The sequence below is a fragment of the Gymnodraco acuticeps genome, unplaced genomic scaffold (assembly GCF_902827175.1).
Source record: "Gymnodraco acuticeps unplaced genomic scaffold, fGymAcu1.1, whole genome shotgun sequence".
NCBI classification, from domain to species: Eukaryota; Metazoa; Chordata; class Actinopteri; order Perciformes; family Bathydraconidae; genus Gymnodraco; species Gymnodraco acuticeps.
The window spans coordinates 61,825-83,962 of record NW_022990125.1 but is presented as its reverse complement, the minus strand read 5'-3'; the positions used below and the strand labels follow the sequence as shown (position 1 = coordinate 83,962).

General features: G+C 40.4%; 1 protein-coding gene across 1 annotated transcript; it reads left to right on the top strand.

The window, feature by feature from the left end:
• The first annotated feature begins 298 nt into the window (after positions 1–298).
• si:dkey-13n15.2 (protein transport protein Sec24C) lies at positions 299–21,861 on the top strand. Its single transcript, XM_034216729.1, has 21 exons — positions 299–538; positions 917–1,618; positions 1,970–2,028; positions 2,592–2,645; positions 3,511–3,622; positions 4,423–4,550; positions 5,021–5,153; positions 7,639–7,748; positions 8,263–8,375; positions 8,497–8,676; positions 9,456–9,552; positions 9,677–9,781; positions 9,886–10,053; positions 12,241–12,337; positions 12,424–12,572; positions 12,854–12,992; positions 14,020–14,141; positions 14,729–14,908; positions 15,643–15,840; positions 16,598–16,687; positions 21,198–21,861. Exons 2-21 carry the CDS (start codon positions 964–966, stop codon positions 21,336–21,338), a joined length of 3,030 nt encoding a protein of 1,009 aa, XP_034072620.1. The 5' UTR covers positions 299–538; positions 917–963; the 3' UTR covers positions 21,339–21,861.
• Positions 21,862–22,138: the final 277 nt, after the last annotated feature.

Genomic DNA, 22,138 nt, shown 5'->3' with positions numbered 1-22,138 from the left:
AGTGGCTGCAGAAGAAAAGTCACACATTCAAAGTCTTAATAATGTGAAAAGAAATGAGAGTATTAGAAAACACAACACTAAATATTTCATAAATCAGACATTCATGTTATTGTGGTGCCACAATACATTTGCTGATTCTTATTAATAATAAAATATTAGCACCATTTTTATGCGCCAGAGTAATATATTTACTTGGTAATATAAGGTTTTCTAATATTTCGTTTTTTATTTCAAATTATGCATTTATTGTATCCCATGTATTTTACTTTGAAAGGAAACGCGGAAATGGGATGTTGTGATCCGTGCTAACTTGACGCTAACATTGCAGCAAAGGCTCGGTTTCATGAATGTTGTCTAAATTAATCCTCTCACATTTTGTGGTCATTGAATATAATTTTAATACATTTCACATATGTTAAACTGCTGAAGTGTTTCGTTTCCGTCGCAGAGGGGGAGATGAAGACGCTAACGGTCACGTTAGTAATGTGGACGAACAAGTGCTGCACGCAAAGCCCCTTGTTTCCGCTGATGTCCAAAGGTATCTAATATTGTATTACTTCAAATAACATTGCTCCTTCAGGTCACATATCTTAATTCACCCTGCACATTTAAGGATGCACCTCTGTTATGTGTCAATATTGTTTGCTTACTACAGAAGAACCTCAGTCAATTCCTCTAGTAGGCTAACGTTATTCATATCAACGATTGCTTCACAGTGGTAGTTTTACAGGGGAAACGTTAGGTACATTTTGTTAGGAAGTTTTCAAAGATGTAACATTATCTCTCAAAATAGCTGCATTTTGCTTGTTGATTAGAAATCTATCTGATTTAGCTAACTGTCAATAAAACATGTTGGCCTCAGAGAAGAGATCCGCGAGTCGCATCACGACGCTGCAGGTTTGTTTTGCCCCGCTAGATCCCGCCTCCAAGGAGTCAAACACCTATCAGTGATGGTAATGAAGGATGATGGACGTCCCTACAGCCAATCAGAGCGATACACCCTGTCAGCCGTGGGCGGGCCAGAACGGCTGGTCCCCAGCTTCACCTCAAGGACCTCCCTGCAACCCTCTGCCCAGCTTTCAGAATCTCAGCCTGAGCTCTCCTTCTGACCAGAGGCCTGGCTACGAGCAGCTGCAGGTGTCCAACCACGGCTACCAGAGCGAACTTGCAACCTTTTCATCCAGAAACAACACCGAACACAGCACGCTTTATGCTAATAATGCTGACCAAAGTGTTCAGCGGGTCACTCCTGATGCTCATGCTTCATCCATGGTTCCATCTGCAAGCCAAGGAAGATATATACCTCCATGTTCTCTCGCTCTTATGAAGGAAGGGATGCATCCCTGCAAGCCCCAACAAATGCCCTTTTACTCCCCTCACAGCCCTTACCAAGGAATATCTTCCCCTTTACAGCCCCCATACACTCACCATTGTTCATTAAATGGACCTCAGTCACCCCAACAAAAACATTTGCCCATTACCACTTTATCATTTGGTGTAAATCAGAGTCCACAGTTTACACATCAGCCTGCATTTGAGAGGGCCAATGTGGAATCCTCTGTTGGATACACACACAATCATTCCTCGCCTCAGTGGACTCTCACAACAAACTCAAGAGGTAAGTCTATTGTATTGTGGTTGACTTACTAACATGCATGTTGCAAAGCCACCCTCAGGAGCAGATCCTTTAAATTAAATGACTTGCAGAATTACTCACGAACCATTCTTAAATATACAACATGTAGACTAGAAGGAAAAATAAAGTTTGATAATTCACAAGTAGATCCTTATAGACCTGCTGATTAGTCCAATCATCCAGGGTTTACAGTACACCACCTAACCCTAACCCAACCCTAACTTAACTACTGATCAATAAATACTGTTTTCTAAAGTCTGAGCTAAAACAGCCTACCTAATTAAGGATATCATTTAATTTTAGAATTACATAACTCCTCTGTTTTCTCCTAAGGGACCACAGACGAGTTTGTTCCCAATGCGGCTGCACAGGACAGGAACATCACTCCACAGGTAGGGAAAATACAGTCACACCATTCAAACTCTTTAATGAAGTATGAGTGCCAGCTCAATTGAGTATCTGTGGAGACATCTGCAGATTATTGTCTTAAATGAATCTATGTATTATTTGGCCAAGACTCCAAATCCAACAGTTATTCAGTTTACACTGCAAAAACAAACCGAGACAGGTAGCAGATCTCCATATTGGAAAAGCAAAACCAGATTATTATTGTTGTTTAACAAAACTGTTGATTTATTTTGTCAGGCAACTAATAGATCAGTTTATCATTCGACTATTTCAGCTTTCAGAGAGATTCTCCATTCAACTTCAAAGGTGTTAAAGCAGCTTCTGGCCATGTACCTTGCAATAACAGCTACATGTTGTTCAGTTATGCATTGGTGTTGCATGGAAATATCCCTAAGTATACAATTTAGATAGTTAGATAATTTCCCATGGAGCCCCTAGACTTTATTGCTTCAATCATATTGTATATAAAGTCTAGAATCTCACCAAATTTGACGTCTATGTGTTATTATAAATTAGTATTCAATACTAATTGTTTTTTCCCCTCCAGTCTCCCAGCTCTGAGTCTCGTTATGGTCTGGACCCAGAGCTCCTGCCCAGTGTTGTGAGTTATTTTATCCTCTCTCGTCACCTTCTTTCTTTACCGTTCTTCTGCGGCTCCTGTAGGGCTGGGCAATGTGAAGAGAGTACGACAATATCGATATTGTGAATATATTGTAGGGTTAGACCCATGCTGTTTAAACGCTGGTAAATTCAGAAAATGACATCAATTTAACACTTACGATTTCCTAAATCTCAGAGGATATCTAGTTTCTTATCAACCAATGGATATTATATTGATACTGTATATTGCCTAATCCTTAGCTCCTCTGACAATGTCAAACTATTAAGGGATACACCAAACCCCAAGGAAGTGTGGTGGGCATTGAAGTAAATTTGCCTACATCACTACGTTCTAGTCAATGACGTCATTTGGTCCCAAAAATACTTTTTTCCCATTGATTTAAATTGGGAGATAGACATGTAAATATGTGTATAATTTGTTTGTTGAGCTAAATCAACAACCCAGTATGAACACTTTTATAGCACATAATCAAATCATTATGGTGCTCTATTGACCTCAGTCCCTGAATGATCCAGATACTTTTTCTTATCTGATGTCAGTCCATTTTTGGCTTCATGCAAACTGAGCAACTTGGCTACACACACTGGCAGCATGATGAAGCTGCTGATGTGTGCTTCACTTTATGGTACATCTTTAAGAAAAAAACGCAAATAAAGAGTCCAATACTTGACTTCTAACTTTTTCCAATCATTATTATTTTTAACTTAAAGTAAGAGCCGCAAAACTACTACTTGTAAGATGTTTTATAAAAGATCCTGCCCCTGTTTAACCGTAGTGATCTGTATTCACAGTCTTGCAGGTTGATAAGGTTGCACCCCTGTCTCTTTCTCTCTCTGTTTCCCAGGTGAAGGTGATCGCAGATGACAGTGCAGAGTGGGAGGGCAAGGTCTTCGTCTCAGAGCCCTTTTCCCGTCTCCCTCCTCTGGCAACTACCTCCTGTATCATAGAGGACAGAGGTAAACACACACAACACTGTATCTTTGTTGTTTTTTACCCTGTAAAAATGGCTTCCTAATCTGGCATCCACATCACTGAAATGTAACCTACTTTGCACAGAGAATTTTCTGTAGAAGTTATACCATGTATTATTGATGGAGGCGACTAGAAAAAAATCTGAACATAAACATATTTAATTGAAGAAAAATGGGACCAACCTTGGAAAACATCTAGTGTATGAAACGGTTTGTAATAGTTGTAATAGTGTGTGCTCACTATACTAATTAATGCATCAGTGTTTCTTAGGGTCATAAACACTAAACTCACAACTTAAAATGAAAGCGTTTAGTTTATTTAATAAAAGAGCACTTGTTCAATGTGAAAAGTGACAGTAGATATAGATTAGTTGCAATTTGGTGCTATATATATATATATTCAAAAAAAATTATAAAAGAAAAAAAATTATAAATGATTTTTAACACCTTGAATTTCAGGAGGGGCGCGGGGCTCCGTTGGCGGGGCGCAGCGCCCCTCCAAGACAATGGTAGGGGAAACACTGATTCCAGTTATCAGAAATATTTTGGACATACTGATGAAAGGATTATGACAATAATATCTGCAGGTAGTTAAATTAGTTTTAATTTAATTTTAAAGTCATTATAGCGTATGTTTTTTTGTGAAGGACTCCGATTTAGTTGTGAATTACAAATATGATAGTTTAATGTTTGGGCGTTTTCCCCATTCACCTCTTCCTGTCTCCATTTTGTGTGTCTAAACCAACCTTCATGTAATTCTGGACCGTGTCTCTGTTGATCTCTAGGTAACGCGAGTCCTTTAGCCATCCGCTCTGCGTCGTACTGTATGCCCTGTGATGCTCAGACTGCTCTGCTCAGCCGTCTGCCGCTGGGAGCTCTGGTCACCCCTCTAGCCAAGCAAAATGATGGAGAGGTCAGTGTCTAGCTAATCTGCTTTTTCTAATAATCTCTTAAAAAAAATATAGGAAAAATAACGGCAATCATAGTTACTCATAATTATATCTAGAGAAATGTGAAGCTCATGCCACAATTGACATATGTGAAGCTTCTGTGAAGGTTAACATATGTTTTTAATGTGTTTGTGTGTGTGTGTGTCTGTGTGGCCTAGCATTACTATAGTTGTGGGGACCTAAATCTGTTTACACAGTCACGTGTGGGGACTCGCCTCCCTTATGGGGACAAATTGGAGGTCCCCATGAGGGGAATCATTCATTTTAGGGTGAAGACTTGGTTAGGTTTAGGGTTAGGGTTAGGCATGTGTTGGTTATGGTTAAGGTTAGGATAAGTCTCCAGGAAATGTATGTAAGTCAATGTAATGTCCCCTGAAGTGATGTATACATGATGTGTGTGTGTGTGTGTGTGTGTGTTTGTTTCCTCTTCAAGCCCCTCCCTGTGTGCACAGAGCCAGAGTGTGTTTCAAATTGTGGTTGTTGCGGAGCCTCCATGTGCCCGGCGATGGGCTGGCAGGACTGTGGTCAGAGGTTTTACTGCCCCTTCTGCGGGAAACTCAGTGAAGGTAAGAACTAAAACATGTACCCATACAGGGAATGCTCATACCCAGACTGTAGCTCAGCGTCAGGGTCACACCTGTAAGATATCTGTGTTCCCAGTTCAGTTATGAAAATATAATTTCCTGGGCAGAACAATTCCATTCTTCTCCAGTGATTAAATATAAATTCAAAGCCACTTTAGTTGGGCCCTGTTGTTCTCATTTTCAGGTTAATATTTGTATTTTGAGCCTCTACTGCAGGGGTGGCCAACCAGTCAGAGGTTAAGAGCCACATTTTTTCTATGTTACTGCAAAGAGCCACATCAAACACACAGGCACTGATACCGCTTGTTTCCGTTTTTTTGTTTTCTGGAGACAAGATTTCAACCACGTCACTGATGCATTTTTGTGGCATTGGGATATATATTTTTTAAATCCTCTGGAGCAGAGAGAGGAGCTGTGGATTATTGTTATTGATTAATGCATCAGTGTTTCTTAGGGTCAAAAACACTAAATTCACAACTTAAAATGAAAGCGTTTAGTTTATTTAATAAAAGAGCACATGTTCAATGTGAAAAGTGACAGTAGTTATAGATTATTTGCAATTTGGTGCTATATATATTAAAAAAAAAAAAATTATATATATTTTTTAAACACCTTGAATTTCAGGGGGGGGCACGGGGCTCCGTTGGCGGGGCGCAGCGCCCCTCCAAAACAATGGTAGGGGAAACACTGGATAGTGTTTAATCAACGATAGGTTTCCCCCCCTCAAAGGTGATTGGTTCACTGCATCGCAGGTATTATTGTGATTGGCTCTTGGGCCACATCAAAATTAGACTTGCTTTCATCCTCTCATACTGACACCTGACACCACACATACACACGTAGGGAGAGCCGGGACGAAAGTAACGGAGCGATTTTATCCGAGCCCAAACAACTTTGACCGGCCAAATTACGTTAATACTTAACAGACCTACTAAATATCAGGTTTAACTGTCAGGAGTAGCTAGTGTTGTCACGATACCAACATTTTGGTTTCGATACCAAGTCAAGAATTGCGATTCCGATTATTTTTCGATACTTTTCTTAAAAAACAGTCTTAAATGTAATTATTGTGCTTTATTTCACACCAGAACCATAACCATAACACAAACTTTTAAACAATGAGAACAATAAATTAAATAAATGACAAGATTTCCTATTAAATACAATTAATACATTTCTTACAGACAGGCCTCGTGGTGTCCGTAGGCTTGCCCTCACTGTCAGAGATATCGCTCAAATACTTCCAAATTTCGCTTCTGGCGTCTTTTTTGTCAACAAGCCGAGGCGCAGCGGCAGTTGCACTCCCACTTGCAGCCATGCTTCTCGCTTTCTCACATGCTCTGGCAGCTAGCGCGTGCACGAGAGAGGGGAGGGACTTAGAGCGTGCTTGAGAGGGGCGGGACTGCAGGCACGGCTGCAGTGCAGGGAGTGGAAGCAGAGCGCTGAACACACACGGCTCTTATTAAAACGGCGCTTTCTCACCGGAGTACTTTCCCCCGTCATTCTTAAAGTACCGATACTAATGAAACGGAGGAATCGTAACGTTTTTAACCACAGGGTATCGCGGTATACCTTTCAAGTATCGGTACACCGTGCAACACTAGTCAGGAGTCAGTGTCTCTCCCCCAAACTCACACATATACAATTCGATATGAACTGAAGAGCCGCATGAAACTAGGCAAAGAGCCGCATGCGGCTCGAGAGCCGCGGGTTGGCCACCCCTGCTCTACTGTGACATGTTTACATGCTTTAATGTTCAAAAAGTGCTTTATTTTCCTCATACTGCCTGTGCTTTATATCATATTCCATTTACTTGTATATAGACTCTTCTTGCACTATTTCTATTTTATTTGTATTTACTCAAAATATTCTCTTGCACTATTGTATTTGTTTTATGTCCCATATATATTCATGTTGCATTGTTGGAGGAGCCTGTGACTTAAGTGTTTCATTGCCATATACACTGTAGCTACTGTGCACATGACAATACAGCCTTGAATCTTGAAAAATCTTGAATCCTGCTGCAGCACCTCTTTTCACCCTCCGTCTGAAACTAGAGACCAGTTTGCTCTGATTGGTTAGCTGGGCGGATCTGTTGTGATTGGTAAACTGTTAAGAGATGTCCTATTTAACCTATCATATACAATGTGTTGGAGCACTAGCCAATAGAAGCACAAGTGTTACACGGTGATGTCATTATGCTACAGAAGTAAACACAGGACGTCAATGGCGGCGTTTCAGGCAGGGGGGGAGACTGTGGGAGAGAAACTCCATCTGGAGGGAACTTTGGGATGTTAGCCTCTGCAGACCATTAACATGCACACAAACCTATATAAAACACTACAGGAAAGGCGAAAAGCATAATAGGGCCCCTTAAATGTATTTAACGGCTTCCCTGAATGAACGTTCTTTAGTTTGTTGCTTACTTTGCATTCAGCAGCAGCTTTTCTCTCCTCTTGTGTTTCAGTGCCGTGGCAACACTACCAGCCCACCAAAGGGGTGGAGGGGGCTCGGTTGGATAAAGACAACAGGCCTGAACTCAGTATGGGGTCCTACGAGAAAGTTAATTCTCAGAAAGTTCGTTTTTTATTTACCTGCTCTTGAATATGAGCTTTATCAAACATATTACCATCTGTGTGTGATGGGACGTAGCAGCCTGGATGTTACACATACAGTATGAAACATTCTTTCTACAACCTGATATCCTCCATTAATAAATAAGATATTTATAATTATAATGTCTTAATTACTTGCTCATTTTAGCTTCTCAAATCTGAGAATGTGATGCTTTATAAATCATTACAATTACTTTTGGGGGTTTTAGTCTGTGAGACAAAAGAAGAAATGGAAAATGTCAAGTGCTCTGTGTAAACTTCTAAAAGGATATTTTTGCTCTTTTCTGATATATTGCAGATCGAAATTATAAATGACTTAATTGAAATAATACAGTTGGAGCCATATTTTCATGTAGAGAATCCAGAGTCTGTAAACTGTAACTTTAGGATTAAAAGTGGAGTTTTCTATCCCACAATTCAGTCAACCTGTATCTTTTTTGGCCTCTCATTTCTCTTAATTGTTGTACTGGTTTCAGGGTGAACCTGCTGCCCTGCTCCTAGCCATAGATGTGTCTGCGTCCGCGGTGAGAGGAGGACATTTGGAGTTTGCAACACAACAAATACTCACTCTGCTCACATCGCTGAAGATGTAAGACAAGCTCACACACACCTTTCCCTATTCAGTTTTGGAAAAAAATGCAATACTAGAGAAAAGGATCAACATACTGGTTTTCAGGCTGCAATCTTTAAAGTTTCTTCATTTTGTGTAGGGAGGATGGTGACGTCCGTGTGGGTTTGATGACGTACGACAGCAGGATCCACCTGTACGACCTCAGCCCCGCCCTGTCCCGCCCACACATGCTGGTCATCACGGAGACAGAAGACCTGCAGCTTCCTGTGAGGGAGGGGCTTCTGGTGCCCCTGAAAGACTGTATAGACAGTATCGACAGGTAACACAAGCGTTCACTGACTCCTGTCAGATGCATTTTGCAGAATCATAATCAGCCTCTAGTTTTATTAATCACTCTTCTAAGTAATATTTGCTTTTGTATGTTCTAGCTTTACAAATACAGCCTAAATCTGACCAGTTTAGTTTTCTTTTATATTTGAATCCTAAAAGCTGCCAAATGAGTAATAGTTTTTGCACTTGAGGTTTGTCTCGAAGTCAAAAGTGTTTATTGAATGGGTTTTTGCCTAAAATGAGGTCTGTGGTTAACACAAGTTTAAGAGATTTTCCATCCATCTTCTCCCGCTTATCTGTGGTCGGGTCGCGGCGGTAGCAGTTCCAGCAGAGAGCCCCAAACTTCCCTTTCCCCCAATTTTTAAAAGATTTTCACATTTCGTTAAAAAACCTAAAATATATCAGTAAATACCTCATACATTTTGAATCTCTTACATGTCTAAAAACATGTAAGGCTAACAAGTTCAATGAGACCAAAGAGTTCAAACTATTTTAACTCAAACTTTCCAATTCCAACTTGTAGATTTATCCTTAGTTCTTAGTTTAGTGGTTGTGACGATGAAGTAGTGTAATCTTCCATGTTCTGTTGCTGGCCCACATATGAATAACGTTTATAGTATAGTTCCTCTCAGAAAATGTTGTCTCTACCTAGAAAGTAACAAACACAAATAATTACATTTGTTCATTTTGTTTTGAAAGTCTTTCTAAATCACTTTGGTATACATTTGGTTTTCAAGCAATCACTACTCGTCGGTTGTCTGTGTTTAGTGTGTTGCAGCTTGTTCCTCAGTTCAGTCCGGAGTGTGATAGCTCTAGTGGAGTTCCCATCGAGCTGCCGGTGAAAGCAGGGCTAGCCGTCCTTCAGGTCAGTAATCTCTGCGCATATATTGCATATCTTTTTTGGCAGAGGTGTTACTTTGCTAAGCCATCCTCTCCCACAACTTGCCTATTGGAAGTAACACAAACGCGTTATTTTTGTTTGTTTCCAGGCTCTGAGTTGTCCTGGCAAGCTGCTGATTTTCCACACTGCTCCTCTGACAGAGATGGGACTCACACACTCGTCCTCAGGGTTCTTCGGCTCAAACAAACCAAAGGTACACAACTCACAAAAACACACACGCACAGTTGGCTTCCTGTACAGGTGGAGGCTTCACTAATGTACACTTACATTAATTCCCTCTTCATTTTTTTCTTCCAGTCCATCTTTCAGCCATCAGATCCAGCCATCTCATTGGCCAAGGAGTGCGTCAGTCAAGGTTGCGGGGTTAGCCTGTTTGTCCTCTCCCAGCAAGATGTGGGCGGGGCTTGGCCGGGGCACATACCATATCTAACAGGTGGAGCTCTGTACACCTACAGCCACCTCCAGGTATATCAACAGCCCCTCACAATGTAGCACTGGAAATGGCTCAGAATAAACTACATGAAGAAGAAAGCTGCTTTGTTTTTAAAGGAATAGTAGACATTTTGGAAAATAGGCTTATACAACATTATTTTCTGCTAAATTTAAATATACAGCAAGTCGCTTGACTTGACACAAAAACACCATCTACCAATTTCAAAAATCTGTCCAAAAATGTATATTTCTGCAACTTAGAAGAAGTGTTTTTTGCTGTATTTTTATGCAGACTGTTGGAATATTAGTCTACTTGCCTTGCCAACAGTGTGAACCCGGAAATATAGACTACCCCAAAGTTTTATGATGTAAATGTATAGTACGGGTCCCCAGCACATAGAAACTGCTGGATGCTAACTTGCATATGTTGGGCAATTTGCACAATTGGTATTATTTACCATTAATTAGGTGCAGACACTAGCTAATCAATGGCTTTGCTGATTCACAATTTTATTGTGGTTTTTTAGGTAAATCGAGGATGTAAGTGGGTCTTTTTTGACCCGGTGAGGTGGTTTTCTCATCATTTCATATTCCAGCTATTCCTCAAAAAACATGTTTTGGATATTTTAAGAAATTGTAGTTTTTGTATTACTACCCCAAGCTTCCATAAGTGGGTCAAAAATGATTTGCATGCATTTTCTATGGGATCCTATGGGAACCTTTGATTCTTATCACCTGTTGCTGTCATGAATACATTCACTGTAGACCACACCGACTACATCACAAGTGACACCTCTCAGGAAGATTATTTTACACAGCCAGATCTGATACCTGTCAGTATAATAATAATAATAATACATTATATTTGTATAGGGCTTTTCAAGGACTCATCGCTTTACAATATAAGGGAAGGTTAGGGTGGGGGGTATAGGACTATCAAACTTGATCAACCGGCATGGATTGATGGGGGGTGGGCTATGAGTAGACAGAGGAGAAGAGATGAGTTTTGAAAAGGGACTGCAATACTGTGAGGGTCTCAGAATAGCGGAGATCTTGGGGGAGGGGATTCCAGGACCTGGGAGCTGCCACTGAAAAGACTCTGTCCCCAATGCTGCCTAGTTTGGACTTGGGGGGGACAGGAGACCGGCTGAGGTGGATCTGAGGGACCGCGGGGGTTGGTAGGGGGTGAGAAGACCAGTGAGATAGGAGGGGGGGTCAGATGGTGGAGGGCTATAGGTCCCAGTATTTTGTAGTTGATGCGTTGGGAGACGGGAAGCCAATGAAGGTCTTTGAGGACTGGTGTGATGTGGTGCCATGATCTGGTGTGTGTGAGGAGTCGGGCGGCTACATTTTTTACAATTTTGAGTCTATCGAGGGACGGGGAGCGGATGCCGTAGACTAGAGAAGTGAGTTACAGTAGTCAAGGTGGGAGGAAATAAAGGTAGGCTAGGTCGTTCAGCTGCAGGGCAGGTAAGAGAGGGTTGGATCTTTGCATCAATATGTTCAAAATGTTTTTTTGCTAAATGTAAAAAAACTTATGAAATTATAAATATTGAAAAATTAAATATAAGATATTTCTAGTGTGAACCAAAATATAATACTAAATATTATACAAGTGGTTTTTCTGAACCAAAATGACAAAAATGGCATAAAAAGTTAAACACATTATTCTAATACGGGTCCTTTTTGACCCACTTATGGAAGAGTGTAGTCACTCGTGCATCTAAGGGTAAATGAAATTCTGACATGTTTAGGATCAAGAATGGCAGTTATGAGTCCTCTCAAACTTTAAAATGTACCCAAAATTCATCAGAATCCTCCCACTGGGAGTACAAATATGGCCACTCTCTGGTTAAATCTGCCATTCTTGATCCTGAAAATGTCAGAAATGGACTCAGCATCCCCAATAACCCCAAAACCACTCAAAAATGTTTTCGAAAGCCTTTTTTGAATATTGTCCCCATAGGCTATAATGGTAATCATGCTAACAAACACAACTTATGATCATTGTGCAAATTGCCCAACATATGCGAGTTAGCATCCAGCAGTTTCTATGTGCTGGGGACCCGTACTTGACCATTCTAACATAAAGCGATGAGGTACTCTACATTTCCGGGTTCAGAATAGGACTTTATGAGCCGGCAATTAGACTATATGCTAAGCAGACAGAAGTGTTAGAGGTCCCATTGTAGAGTGGTGTCTCTTTAATTCCCCCTACAGGGAGAGTTGGACAGAGAGCGTTTCAGCACTGATCTAAACAAGATTTTAGAGACGGACACCGGCTACAAGGCTGAGCTCAGGATCTTTGTCAGCAAAGGTGAGACTTCTTTGTTTGTGCTAGTCACCTTTTAAAAAATAAATAAAACAACTAGTGATTCTATTCTTCTTGCCTGTTGTCCCCAGATATGCGTGTGTCCGGCTGTTATGGACTTTTCCTCCCTGGGCCTAGCCCCAGCCAGGTCACCATGGCGACTGTTGATTGGAGGACGACGCTGGCTGTAGAGCTCGCACACTCCAGAGCTCTAGACGAGACCAGAGGTGTCGCCATACAGGTGGTTAATTATTGTTATTGTTAGTGATCGTCAAATTAGATCAAAAGTTGTTGTGAATTTACAGACACTTGTGTTGTCTTTTTCTCACCCAAATCATTCTTTTAGTTTAGATTTGATTGAATTATTACACTTTTTATTCACTTTTTGTTTTACTTTTGAATGAGGCAACAATATTTTTTGTTTTATAAAAAGATGACTAAGAAAAGACGGATATTTTTGATTTAAGAGATTTTCTGAGTAGCCATTCCCTTTAACTCCCCCCCCCCCCCCCCCCCCGTTAGACTGTTTTGTCTTACAGCACCAGGACAGGAGACAGGAGGACCAGAGTTCACACTCTGACCCTGCGATGCTCTCGTCACCTTCAGGACACTTTCCGGCAGTACCAGGCCCAAACACTGCTCACATTCTACAGCAAAAAAAGTAAGGCTTCTATTGTATACTAAAGCAATATGTCTGCTCTGCATCAGTTGATGTTAACAGCTAAGTGGAAATAAATACACTGCTCGGTGATACTAACATAGATTATTATATTGTATTTGAAAAAGTTTGAAAAGTATACTGTTTTTTAATTAAAACGATACATCCTTTATTCCACCTTAATTTGTCATTGTCCAATTTATATTAATAATGCATCCGAAATCAAATGAGATCATGATCAACCTAGTTTATAGATACCCTCATAGTTAAGATATTGGTGTCATCCCTGAAATTATGAACATGTTGGAAAGTAACACATTTACTCAAGTACTGTACATTTTCGAGTATTTTCATTATTTGCTACTTCATACTTCTAATCCACTACAATTTGGAAGAAATAATTATATGTTTTGCTCACCACATTTATTTGACATGGAAAGTTACTAGTTACTTTGCTAGGTCATATGATTGATACAAAATATAAATAAAATGAAAATAAATTATTAGAGATTTTTGTTATGGGTTTAGATACCTGGCAGTATATAAAAGTCTTTGAAGTGACCAAATGCAAAATTAAAATTGTGTTTATATAAATTGATCAATTATAATCCTGCAACATTCTGCATAATGAATACTTTTAATTCTTACTTTAAATATAGTTTGATGCTTTTGTACTTTTACTTGAATAACATGTTGAATGCCAGACTTTTAACAGAGCACTTCTACACTGTGATATTATTACTTTTACATAAGTACTAATGTGAGTACTTCTTCCACCACTGACTACAACTACAATATTTTCCATAAACAAAGCAAGATTTTTCAGAATCTAAAGCCCAGTAGATTCCCCTGTAAAGCTGAATTGTATATATAAGGTGAAGGGCAATATACTATGTACTAGTCATTAGAATTTCCTAGTTGCTTTATGGTTTCATTTGTGTACAGTAATTCTCAAAATTAAAAAGTGGAAAAAATGTATTGAATTAAAATGTGACATTGTAAGAAAACTTTAATTTGTGTTTTGGTGTAGTTTACTGCACGGTGTTGGAGCGCCCTCTTCAGGAGCTGAGGGAGGAACTGCAGACGGAGGTCACAGAGGCGCTGGCATCTTACCGCAGACACTGCTGCTCCGCTTCAGTGTCTGCTGGACAGGTCAGCTTTAGAATCATAACATACACTTTAACGTATAACGTCGACGTCATTACAACATACGGTAAAGCTGCACTGTTTGAATATCTCAAAAGTCTTTCTTTTTTGTTATTGTTGAGGAAAATCTTCGCAATTATTCTTCTTCTTTATGAACCACATTTACCCTCAGATATCATGTTCCTCCATGGTGGAGCTTTTCATTGATTTATAATAATAACAAGTTAAACATGTATCTTCTTGCTGTTTTTGGATTGTTATATATTGTCATTATTTTAGTTGTTTTCGTTTTATTTTTTAAGGCAGCTCCAGGCACAACTTCAGGCTTTGTTTTTAAACCGGGCAAGCCGGCGGTCCAGAGAGGAAGTAAAGCTATTGTTCATTGTTCCTTTTGATCGTAAAAAGATAACATATATTTTTGCCTGGACAATTTATTAATCCTTTGAAAGATTCGCTACCTAGTGCCTCAGTGGAAGTTTTATTTTGAGTTTGTTTTATCCGCTACATTCCCTCTGTAACTGTCACTGTGCAAACCTGGAGTGGATTTAAATATTTTGTCATCATGTCCTGTGTTCTGTGTGTGTGTCGTGTAGCTGGTCCTCCCTCAGTACCTGCGAGCACTTCCTGTTTACATCAACAGTCTGAGGAAGAGCGAGGTGCTGCTGCCGGGCCTGAGGAGCTCCATCCACCAGCGGCTGCAGCAGCGCTGCCAGGTGCTCGGCATGGACACCTGCAGCACCTCCACTCACTTCTACCCTCTGCTGCTGCCTCTGGTCAGTGCCCCCTTTGTGGTTATAATGGCTGTATTGAGCCTATAGGGAGGCTGTGGCTCAGTGATCTTCAAATCAGGGGAGCACCGGTTCAATCCCACCTTGAGATCCACTGCAGTCAGCATGTCATTGTGTCCCTGGGCAAGACACTTTACCCCAAATAACTTCTGTGGCAATTGCCCACAGTGTTGAGTGTATGTAAGTCGCCTTGGGTAAAAGCGTCTGACAAGTAACAATGTAATGTAATGCAATGGCTGTAGGTAACAATTTACCAACAGGGACATGGTCTTCATCAGTGAGGGTGACGTCTCAGGTGGAAATTCTGCATCACGGTGCTGAAAGCCATAGTATTCACTTTCTAGCGATCAAAAACACAACTGTAGTTTTGGAGGTATTACTTTTGACATCTTATTTAGTGTATCTCATATTGTAAGGCACTCCAGCATCGACAAATGTAACTAGTTTTAGTTGACTTTCAGCTTCTGTCAGACAATACGAAATAACTTCAGCTCAACAATTCTTTGTGGTTACAGTAGCTGTATTGAGTTAACAATTTATAACGGTAAGATTAATGTTTTAGATCAACGCACAGATTTGTTTTTCTGCATTTCTTTACTCTGCCAGTATTTCTGCACCATTGGTGATACAGACATTATTTTTCACGAGTATTATTAGTAGAAAGCAATCTTAGCATTATTTTCCTTTCTGACCCACATCCACTCATCTTGCCCCTGCAGCCGCTGGTAGCTAACCACTCCGTCTCTCCACCCCCCCCGGAGGCTCTGCGCTGCTGCGCGGCCAGCCTGGAGCCCGGATGTCTGTATCTGATTCATGCACCCCTCACACTGCTGCTCTGGGTGGGTGACCAAGTCCCATCATGCACCCTGGTGGAACTCTTCAACAACAACTGCTTCTCTTCCCTGCCCTCTGGAGAGGTAAGAGATCAGACAGATACTCACTCATACAGTAATGCTAACCTCTTTTAAAACTATTTTTTTATACGTTTAAAAAAATGTCTCTTAGCTTTTCCTTTTTTGTCTGTTTTTTTATTTATTCTCAAAATGTGTATTCATTGTGTTTTATCTATGTTCCTCTTGTCTGAGTTAAATAATCTAATATTTGTACTTTCTCTTTTTATGTCTGTGAAGCACGTTGAAAACTTATTTGGAATTTTTTTTTTAATGAACCATAATGGTATTAATTGGTGTATATTATATTATCTAAAGCAGATAATATGCCTTATTAAATCAAGAGTGTTTTATAATAGTGTATAGTGTAAAAAATAAGCATTTTAATAAAAAAAAACTTCTTATTGCCTGCATCTGTTTAGCTGTATATGTTTCAAACATTCAATAATAAATACATTTAACCTTCTCGCATAAGAAGATGCTTGTTGGAATAATACAACTTATATAAACAAAGTTTTATGTCAGCTATTAACAGAAATGTATAAAGCGTAGAGTAATGTTAGAACGTTATTGAGAAGAGGAAAACATGGTGTTGGGGATGGGATGTACAAATATAATGATACCTTTAACGACTGAACTGAGCCCTTTAGTAGAACACCAATTGAACCCAAAGGGATATAAAGACACCAATGATTGCTTTTCTTCCTGGTGATGTAGTTCCCTGCAACACTGACAGGTTCACTGTTGAGTTGACTCTCTTTTCTGCTGTGTTGTGTTTCTTCAGACCAAGCTGCCAGTTCTTGATAACCCTCTGTCCATCAGAGTGCGGTCCCTCATCAGCACTCTGAACTCTCAGGCTCCCTGTGCCCGCAAGGTGAGCTGCTGACACCTCTAACTACTCAGTCGCTTTCCCACTCCTCATGTCTACTCAGTAATTAGAGCTACCTCGAGGAAAAAGCTGAATCTAATCCTCCTAATGTTCATTCCAAGTTGGACATTGGATTTATTTTTTTAATATGAAGAAGATGAACCTTTATTTTATCCCCAAAGAGAAATTCATGTGTTCACTCATTTGTGATTACACACACAATGCACACACATGCACAGGACCTACAGTCAGGGGCGGACTGGCCATTGGGAATACCGGGAGTTTCCCCGGTGGGCCGGTGCTGTGCGTGGGCCGGAGGGCCCAACAAATATTTTATTTTATTTTTTAAAATAAAAAAATATATTTTATTTTTTTATTTTTTTTATTTTCCTAAATCCTACCGGCCCACATTTGTAAGTGTTCCGGGGTGTGGCCCACACCCCACTGGGCTGGGCTGGGCTGGGCCGTTTTGATAGGCTATCAGTTTCACTTTCACACATCAGCTCCGTAGCAGCTGTCACTGAGCAGTGAACGATCAGGAGTGAGTGACTGAGAGACCTAGCTGGCAGTTGCTTACAGATGGATAAACAAGCTCCAAAGCGTAAAAGCGTTTTTGTATAGTTTGTGTATACAGTGTATACAGTATTGTGGCAAGCCCTGGGTTCAGAGGGAGGGGCTTGCATATTGGGAGGGGGGGGTTGGCAGGGAAACGGGGTTCAGGGGGAGTGGCTGTACCCGTAGGATAGAAAACGGGGAAGTGACGTCTGACTCAGAAGTTGTGCGGCTGTGGAGAAGAACGTGTTGCCCACATTCTGTTACTGAGTTTAGGCTAGTTAGCTAGCAGGTTTATTGTTTTAGGTGCAGTCACTTTTGCCTCCACTTGCTGTTCAAATAAATGTTGAAAGAAAAAGTAAATCTGTTTACAGTTCTGTTTCACATGGGTGTTGAGATAGAAATATCCATATATTTAGTCCCTAATTTTGCTCTCAAAGTGCACCAAATTGACGCATTTAACTTCAACATTTAAAAAAAAAAATCTTCCCGGGGGAGCTTGCCCCCGGACCCCCCTAGAGGAGGTAAGGCCTACCACCTGCCCACACCCCCTGTTAAATTGTCTCACCCACATTAAGGATGCTTCCTATGCCCATGTTTTATTCCATGCGTCAAGTCAGGCAAATTGGGTCCAAATGTTATTGCATCAATGATCTGTTAACATTAAAATCACTAAATATATGCTGTAACTATTTTTGCTCTAGGCAACTCAAGGGCTCAGGTAATGTGATTACTATATGAATAATTGTCCAAAATAACATTAAATGCATAGGGTTTTTTGCATTAAATGCATAGGGTTTTTTGTTTTTTGTTTTTCGTCACCAGCCGGCCGATACATGCTGCGCATTAAGTGGGCCTGTCTGTCAATTAATCCCTGGGCCACTTTTTCCTCCCAGTCCGCCCCTGCCTACAGTATACACAGTATGAATACATATACAAACACATGCACTTTTTCTGTTATGTGGAGATATCATTGAGCAATTTTAGCAATTGGAGCAATTTCCCCCAGTTTGACATCCTATTTCTATTTTGCATTGTGGGTATAAGCAAACCAACTTCCCCCCAAAACGTTTTGAATTTGTCATTTCACATTTTTTCATATAACAAAAAAATCATGGAAGAGCTATAAAGTGTATACTATGTGAAATTAGGTGAAAAAAAACAAAAACAATAACAGTGAGAAGTTGAGCACCAACTTTTGACCTATTTTGACCTTTGCACTTTCTGAGTTTTTCCCTCAGTTGCCACATGTTGCCCAAGCCCCCAGGAAGTGCGCCAGACTCTGAGGAAAATATTCGTTGTGGCCAAACAGCGGTACTACACTTCCGTATCAGTCGCCGGCCCCGGAAATACTTTTTCCCATTGACTAACATTGGGAAAGAGACGTCTGTAAATCGTTGGATGATTTTTAAAAAACTAAATAAACTATCCAGTATGAACATTTGTATAGCCCTTATTAAAAACATTAGGTCCTCAAGTTGTAAAATGTGCTAACGTTATTCTGAGAGTTATTTTCCTCTGCATTATGAACGCTCATAGATGAGAGCAACACCTACGTCACTTCCGGTCAAAAAATACGGCCCCGCCCACTTTTGGGGGAAAACAACGCTGTCATTTGAATGGCGGTCAATACAAATTCTGAAGTTTTTGCCAATCCGATCAAATTTTTTTGAAAACCGTGGATTTTTGGATCTTCAAAGAGCCCGATTACGATGGCCAGTCAGGCAAACAATTACATTCGATCATTGGTAATCGACAATCGGTCTTGATATATGGTTAAATTAAAATCAGTAGGCGAGGCTGTAATTTCTCCAGCTGTTACTCTCATGAGCGAGGTGGAACATAATAGTTTTATCATGCCAAAAAGCTGCTGTGTCGTTTATTGCACCTCAAACATTATAAATAATCAAGAGTTCAGTGTTTCTGTACTTCCTCTAAGAAGAAAGGACAGTAAAAGAAGAGCTCTGTGGCTTCAGGCTCGATTGCCATTCAAATGACAGCGTTGTTTCCCCCAAAAGTGGGTGGGGCCGTAAAGTGACGTAGATGTTACTCTCATCTATGAAAATCGATAGCCTACTGCTATATTTAACCATATATCGAGCCCAATCGTCGATTTCTAATGGCTTAATGCAATTGTTTGCCTGTCTGGCCATTGTAATCGGGCTCTTTGAAGATCCAAAAATCTCAGGTTTTCTTAAATTTCTGATCGGATTGGCAAAAACTTCAGAATTTGTATTGACCGCCCGGAAGTGACGCATTTGTTACTCTCATCTATCTAACCCACAGGACTGCACCGCCCGACACGTTCATGTGACGTGGTCAGTACTACATGAGTTTTACCTTTACCCATGGATGCACAATAAAAACGGATTATATGATTATTTGAATACTTTCGTGACGTTTCGCTCTCTCAAAAGTTGGGCCATTTTGTCTTCATGCGCCAATGAGCAACTCTCGGAATGAACGAGGCCCCGCCTCCCACGCTGTATCCAGTTCTTATTATACATCCATGATGTTGCCTCACTTAGTGCAAGTGTAACCATTAGAGATGTTAAGATTCACCGATTCGCATCGGTGCACCGGCATAAACGTTCAAGATGCGAGTGCACCGGTTGAAAGAGTGCACATCGGCTACAGTTTGGGTTGAACCGGGTTGAACTCGCGATGCATCGATTGCGTAGCGTCTTTGCATCGGTAAAAAAAACGATTCATTCATATAAAATCCCCTAATCTGGTCAACGCTCAGCAGAGACGATCTTTGATATTTGCTTCGCCACTACGGAGGCCGAGAGTCTCCGTTATCAACACACACGGAAGTCGAGGAGAAAGAGAAACACAGCGCACCGAAAAATACCTACATATCAAACGTTTGGTAACACTTCGGATTGTTCAAGAAAGACGGTGTAATAGTCCTTTATGCTAGGCTATATAGTTGACCGCAGGTCATGGAGAGTAATAAGGTATCCGTAGACTTTTGTATGAGGTATCTTTATTACTTAACAGGTCTACAGCCATGATACATAGATCCGTCCTAGATGCGGGCTTGCATACACACAGTATCACTCCGCAGCCGCACCCCATCAGTAACGTCCTGATGGTATATGTGCGCGGTACAGACGGTCAACTTGAAAAATCGCTCGCAAATTGTTAACGATGCCGAGCCGATTTAAAGTACACAAGTAGTACGAGGAACTTAGCGACGCACATAAAGAGGCGACATGGGGTCTGCGGCTGAAAAGAGAAACCTCAAAGTTAGACATATGAGTTAAATCACTCAGTGAGGTGTTCTGTCAGAGAGAGTGGTGTTTAGTTTACAGCAGCCTGTGACGGCCAATAATAATTTAAATGTATTCCTCACTGTAAGCAGTTATGAAATACCTGTTTGTGAAAGGTTATTTGTATTATTTATTGTTCATATAGAACCCACCGCTTTCTGCTCACTGGTGAGTTAGCCTATGAATGAGTGTTAAGCACATCAGGCTAGCAGCTGTATGGGCATTGCTCTATGGTAGCTGTTATTTGCACATTGTTAATCATGAGCAATGCATCCTTAAATTGTTTAACTGTGAGGTGTTATACAATTGTACTCTGGAGAGCTTTTAAAGGTAAAAAAATAAACGGCATGATGGGATGTGCAGTACCAAATATGTAAAGCACTTTTTTGTTAATGTATGATTTGCTGCATATAAGGAATAAAACAAAAGTCCTCTGTCGTACCAAATTGAAGTATCATTATTTTTGCATCGTGTTGAATCGCATCGTATCGCACCGAATCGCATAATGTTGAATCAAATCGTATCGAACTATCGCAACAGGGGTGAATCGTATCGTATCGCATCGCCTGGTGTTTCAAATGTATCGTTAATGTATCGTATCGTGGCAACGTATCGAGATGCGCATCGCATCAGCCTCAGTGATGGAGATGCACATCCCTAGTAACCATGTGTCTGTTTTTCTGTCTCAGCTGTGGGTGGTGAAGCAGGGTGACTCCTGCGAGGAGGCCTTGCAGCGCCACTTGGTGGAGGACAAAAGTCCCAACGGTGGGGCGTCCTATGCAGACTTCCTCTACCATCTCCACGTCAACTCTGTCCGGCTTCTGCAGTGAATTCGAACACATTTTCTATCCTCTCTGTGTTCTGTCTTCTATAAAATATTATGCTTTTTGACTCAAAGAGCTATAGGAAAGGATGAAAGTAAAAAATATTACTAGACATAATTATGTGTGAAAAAATCAAAATCCTTTTTATCAGAGAATCAGGCGGTGCATGGGGTCATTTTAAGAAGTATTAATTTAAAGACTGCTGTGATATGTGTGACAGTGTTGTGTTGAATGCAATCAGTGTGTTTATGTCATTTTTTCCCTGCCATTGCAATTCTCTAATGTCAGTCAAGATTTGCGTGTATGTGAGTCTTGGTGTGTGACAGGCCCGCTGTTTTTATCAGGGCTGAATAAAACTAAATGTAAGTGTCGGGGTGGGTCCGCCCTGGTAATTCAAATGCCCGCCCACAGATGTATGTCTGCCGCCGGGTCTGGTGTGTGAGACTGTGTGTGTGATGCCTACAGTAGCCTATGTATTGTGTGTGAATACTATCCTAGAAAAAAAAATACAATAAAGGTTTTAACTCAATCTCAATCTTTATTTATTTATATAGCACATTTAAAACAACCTTCAGTTGACCAAAGTGCTGTACAGGCAGTAACTACAATATTAAATAACACAATGGGAGAATTAAATACATAATAAAAAGCACAATAACTAGAAACATATACAAAATAAATTTAAAAAAAACAAATACAAATATAAAAATGTAATGTTCAACTAGTATTAAAAGCCAGTGCAAAGAGGTGAGTTTTTAGCTGAGATTTAAAAAGTCCAATAGACTCAGCAGTCCGGATATGTGCTG

Excerpts from the sequence above, each read along its gene's own strand:
- si:dkey-13n15.2 (XM_034216729.1), top strand. The coding sequence starts at position 964 with ATGATGGACGTCCCTACAGCCAATCAGAGCGATACACCCTGTCAGCCG. Across the intron at positions 2,646-3,510 it reads CAGAGCTCCTGCCCAGTGTT|GTGAAGGTGATCGCAGATGA; the intron begins GTGAGTTATTTT and ends TCTGTTTCCCAG. Across the intron at positions 14,909-15,642 it reads ACCCTCTGCTGCTGCCTCTG|CCGCTGGTAGCTAACCACTC; the intron begins GTCAGTGCCCCC and ends TTGCCCCTGCAG.